This window comes from Egretta garzetta, unplaced genomic scaffold, assembly GCF_000687185.1.
Source record: "Egretta garzetta isolate BGI_Z169 unplaced genomic scaffold, ASM68718v1 scaffold105, whole genome shotgun sequence".
In the NCBI taxonomy this organism is placed as follows: Eukaryota; Metazoa; Chordata; class Aves; order Pelecaniformes; family Ardeidae; genus Egretta; species Egretta garzetta.
The window spans coordinates 1,563,597-1,568,679 of NW_009259598.1; the positions used below are offsets into that span (position 1 = coordinate 1,563,597).

The window sequence follows — 5,083 nt, forward strand, 5'->3', positions numbered from 1 at the left end:
AACCCCTGCGGAGAGGAGCGTGAAATGGGACCTTTTGATTAAAACGCAGGTAAAGGGTCTTCACGGATGCTCCGCTGAGCGAGTGTTCAAGGGTGCTGCGGGTGCTCCTCGGTTTGCAGAGGTTAAATAAATAGCGCATGGGTTGGAGTGGTGTATTACGGTGCGTCCACACTGTGGGTGATGCCACTCCGGTTTGCGAGCAGATTCGGCAGGGAGAGCTGGAGGGGCGGCGCGCAAGCTGGGGGCTTTCTTCTTTATAGCTGGAAATGCGGAGAATTAACAAGCGGCCCTTTCTCGGGGCGTGCGGCCGCCTCCTGGAAGCTGGGGCGGTGATTTACGGCCGGGGTGATGACAACCGGGGGAACCCGCGTGCCGCTGGCGGGGCCGCCCGGCAGCGCGCTGAAAAAAAAAGAAAAAAAATTCTTTAAAAGCCAAAATAAGGAGTGTATGAGGAAGCGGGTCTGGGAGCAGCAGCCGGGTACCGCAGGGTTGTTTTCCTTAGGGCTTTATTCCCTCTCCTGGCTCTCAGCTCTTGAATGAAGCTCCTTTTCTCAGCTTGCACGCACACCGGGGCTCACCCCGGCCGTGCTCGCCTGTGACCGGCCGGCTCTTCTGCCGGCTTGCACTTGCTCCTCTCCCCTCCTTGTCTCCTTGCAGGATTCTCCTTAATTTCAATTGCTTCGGCCGCCGGCGCTGCAGTGCACAGCTCGCTCGTGGTTGCTTGTGCCTGCACTTGCTTCCACAACTGGTTTTTTTATCGATTTATGGTGGTTTCTCCCTCTTTTGCCCCTTCTGCGACTTTCCAGCGAGACCCCTTCATCCCTGCAAACAAGTTAAGGAAACCCCTGACTCCTTCTAGGCAAACACCCATAAAAATAAGCAGGTTTCATCTTGGTCACTTGGTGCGAGTTGCTGAACTCCTCCTGTGTCACCATAAGCTCCATGAGTTGATGGATTATTAATTCAGAGTGTAATCCTGCACCTGGCCTGATCTGAATCTGGGTGGTGACTGGGACTTCTTGGTGCTCCAGCGTGACAATTGGATGTAAAATTAAATATACATGGTAGATTTAGACACAGGGGATGTCAGCTGTGGCAGAAATGCAGTGGTGGCTCCATGCAAGGGTGGAATAAATCACCGGACCTTCAGTCGGATCCCGGTTGTGCCTGGCCCGGGAATGCCTGTGCCGGGGCTGGGGCTGGGGGAGGCTGGAGATGACCCAGTGAAAACCTGCCAGAGGCACGGAGATGCTGGACCTGGTGACTTGCTGAAGATGGGGAGGAGGTTTTTGGAAGAGGAAAGGATTGTCCCCAGGTCCCCGTGGCCTTCCAGGGGTGTAGGGAGAGCGGTGGTCCATAATGGAATGTACTGGTCATACTGGTGTGGCAGGAGGGAGCACTGGGGAGCTCTGCCCTCCTTGTGCCTTGCTTGCACCCCATGGATCAAACCCCACCGAGAACCAGTCCGGCCAGCCCCGCGTCTGGGCACTGCTCCGTGGAGCTGGAGGGGAAATGTGCCCGGAGGAGGAAGAGGGCAGCCTTCCTCCTGCCCACCCTGCTGTGTCTCTTTTGCAGGCTCTCCAGGTGGCACGCCAGTTCCTGCTGCAGCAGGCCACGGGGCTGAGCTCCCCCAGCAGCAATGAGCAAACCCCACCGAGAACCAGTCCGGCCAGCCCCGCGTCTGGGCACTGCTCCGTGGAGCTGGAGGGGGAATGTGCCCGGAGGAGGAAGAGGGCAGCCTTCCTCCTGCCCACCCTGCTGTGTCTCTTTTGCAGGCTCTCCAGGTGGCACGCCAGTTCCTGCTGCAGCAGGCCACGGGGCTGAGCTCCCCCAGCAGCAATGAGGGCAAGCAGCCGGCGGTGCAGGTGAGCCCCGAGGACGTGTGTGTGTGTGTGTGTGTGCGTGTGTGCGTGTCCCCATCACCCCCTTTTTGGGATGGGCTCAGCTGCAAACTGGTGCTGTGGGGAGAGCGCCCACGCAAACACGTCACCTCCATCGTGACCAGAGCACACCAGGAGCCCACAAAGCGTTAAGTCCCTTGTAAACCTCCAGATGCTGTGCTGATATGGTGGGAAAGGGCAATGGGAGGCAAAGGCTGGCTCCAGGCAGCATAAGGACCGGGGAGAGAAGGTCACTGGGTGCCACCATACCTTGGGACAGCGTTTGGGACAGGGAGGTGCAGAGATTGCCAGGATTGGGGCACCCCAGGGTTGGTGCTGGGTGCTGTGAGCAGGATGGGGGGGCTGGATGAGGGACAGTCCTTTGGGGCTGGAGCCAGGACAGCTCCTCCGGCGCGGGACAGCCGCTGGGACGGGATGAAGGCCCATCTGCGGCGGGGTTCTGTGGCACTGGCAGAAAAAGCGGGGCTTTGGGTGGAAATAGCGGGGCTTTGGGTGGAAATAGCGGGGCTTTGGGTAGGTGTAGCACCCTTGGGTGGCGTCCTGCTCCCATGGGGCGGGGGGAGGCCTCCCCATTGCTCCCCTGCTGCCCTCTTCTGCCAAAGGAATGGGGCAGAAGAGGGGTGCAAACCTGGAGAGAGGGGGAGGCAGAAAGCAGCAAAGCCCCAGCGATGGGAAGTGACAATTTAAATAGCTGTGCGGAGGGGCTCTCCCTTCAGGCTAATTAAATTTATCGGAGAACAGCAGGTTACCTTATTAGAGCCACGTGGGCTTAATTAACAAAGGAAAGTAATTAGCACAAGCACTCTCAGAGCTGGAGGTCCTGTCTATGCTAGGCTGAGCCCGTGCAGTGGCGGGTGGGTGGCGAGGGATGGGGCTGGGATGGGCAATCGCCAGGGCACGGCTGAACCTCAGCTGGCAGCGACGCCGTCCCAGTGCTCCCAGTACCGGGGTGGGCGGCGGGGGGCCCCCGGCCCCCCCCCCCCCCGCCTCCAGCTGCCCCACCAGGTTGGGAAGCAGCAGCCGGGTGTGAGCAGTGGGAATTACTCAGGGCTTCTGCGGCACAAACAGGCGGCTTTTTCCAGCGGTGCTTGCAGGAAGGAAATGCAGTCACTGCGTGGAAAATGTCTGCGAAGGACAAAGGCAGCGAGGGTGAAGTCAGATTCCGGTAACCGGTGCCTCGCTCCCCTCCGTGGGTGCGCGTCCCTGCCTGCGCTTCTCCTGCCTACGCTTCTCCTGCCTGCGCTTCTGCCGCTGCCCATCCCTTGCCGCTCGCTCCGCCGCTTCCCCCGGCTGCGATGCACAGGCGCACGCTTCGCCCGCTTGCTTAACGTCCCATTCCCCCCTTCTCTGCTGCTTTTTCTCGCCTCCCCTCCCTGCCCATCTGGCCGGCGGCTTTGCCGGAGTGAACTGGATCTGCCTTCCTCTCCCCTCCTCCCTTTTTGTGTTGCAAAAGGACTTGTGAAAGTTGTAGACGTGAGTCAGAAATAGCTCATAACTCAGCAGCGACCGGCCTCTTCCTCCCCCCTCCGGCCCCGCCAGCCCGGCCAGCAGCTGGAGCGGGATCTGACCGAGGGGAGATAGAGGATTAAGCAGACTCCTTTGAAAGGAAGTTTATCTAACGGCAGAGTGGTGTGGATGAGACTGGCCAGGACGGCTGGAGGAGGAGGAGGAGGAGGAGGAAGGCTGGGTCCCAGTCACAGATCAAGCAGGAGAGCCGGCACGTGCAGCTGGAGCACAAGCAAACCACGTTTGGGACCCAGGGTGCCCTCAGTGCCCCAGCCCGGACCCCCATGGGCTTTGCCTGCAGAGACGCAGCTGCACCGCAGCCCCCCGGGGCTGGGGACTGGACGTCCACATCGCTTGGGTGTTTTGGGGAGAAGCTGTTCCAGTGGCCTCCCCTCAGCTCTCCGCCGGCTGGCTCCCCCCCCCCCCCCCCCAACACCCAGCACCCAGCAGCACTGCGGGTCCCCCACGCTTGCCGACACCACGCGTTTGCAGGGAGCTCCCTGCCGCCCTGCTGATAGGGACGGGACGCATCTGGGGTGCGAAGCCAGTGGGAAGATTAAAGACAGTCGGTGATGGTGTGCTCTTAAACAAGGAGCTGCTGGGCTCCCCAGGGATCCTGAGGCTTGGTTTTTGTTTGGGTTTTTTTTTTTTTTTGGAGTATGAACCCTCTTTCCCCCTAGACGCCTGGAGGTGTAGCTGTGCATGGAGAGCCTCACGGCTGACACTCGCATTATAGCTGCATCTAAAAAAAAAAACCAAAAAAGCCAAAAAACCCCACCCTGAAACATTTTAAAATGGTTTTAATTCTTTGCAACTTTAGAACTCGTAGAAACTTGGCGGATACTGGCAAAGGGTTGCATTGGAGGACTTCTGCTGCAGATGGTCTGCAGGGCGCTCCGCTCCCGCACAAGGCTGGTCGGGAGCAGCGGATCCCCCCTGGGATCCTGCAGGCGTGGGGAGATGCTGCCAGTATGCGTTAAAGCCCATGGTACAAGGTGCTGGAGCGTGTTTGGAAAGGCAGCACCCCGTGGTTTTGGTGCCGGGGCGTTTCTTGCTTGGAGGCACCACTGAATCACAGGGTGCCCTGTTTGGGGTCCCTTCCCCAGCTCAGCCCCTGGAGCCCAGGGGTCTCCCAGCCTCCGACGGGAGCAACTTGCTGAGGTTAAAAAGCCTCTGAAATGGGAGAGGGGCTGAAGGGCGCTGAGGGAAGGGGAGAGGAGTTTGGAGCAAACTGCGGGAAATTGCTTTTCTTTTGTCTGCTGCGGTGGGGAGGGCAGCGGAGCGGAAAAGTGTATTTTGTTGATTTGAAACTTGAGTGAAATGGGTAATGAAGACAGATCAATACCAGCCCTTCTGCGTTCCCTCTCCAGGAAAAAATACAGCAGCCCGTCCGTCTCAGCTCGCGCGGCGCTAGATTTTTCCATTTGAACTTTGCAGCCCCGCCGTCCGTCCCCACTTCCCCCCCTGCCGCTCCCCCTCCTCCTTCCCGGAGCCCCCGGCTCTCCCAGCCCGTAGCCCCTTCCACCACCGCCATCCCCCGCTGCTGCGAGAGCGGCGACGGCGTCTTGGGTTAACAGGGGGGCAAAGGAGTCGCTTCAATCCCTGCAGGTTCCACTGGCGTGACGAGCCGTGCCAGCACCCCGTGCCCCTGGAGGAGATGTGGCCCCCAGGGATCC

The 5,083-nt window shown here is 59.7% G+C and overlaps 1 protein-coding gene across 1 annotated transcript in view; it reads left to right on the forward strand.

Moving 5' to 3' along the window:
• The window catches only part of FOXP4 (forkhead box P4), a 39,210-nt gene that overhangs the window by 7,287 nt on the left and 26,840 nt on the right, over window positions 1-5,083 (forward strand). Inside the window, exon 2 of the mRNA XM_009638260.1 lies at window positions 1,776-1,865. Within this exon, the coding sequence (XP_009636555.1) occupies window positions 1,776-1,865 (90 nt within the window). The remainder of the gene's footprint in view (window positions 1-1,775; window positions 1,866-5,083) is intronic.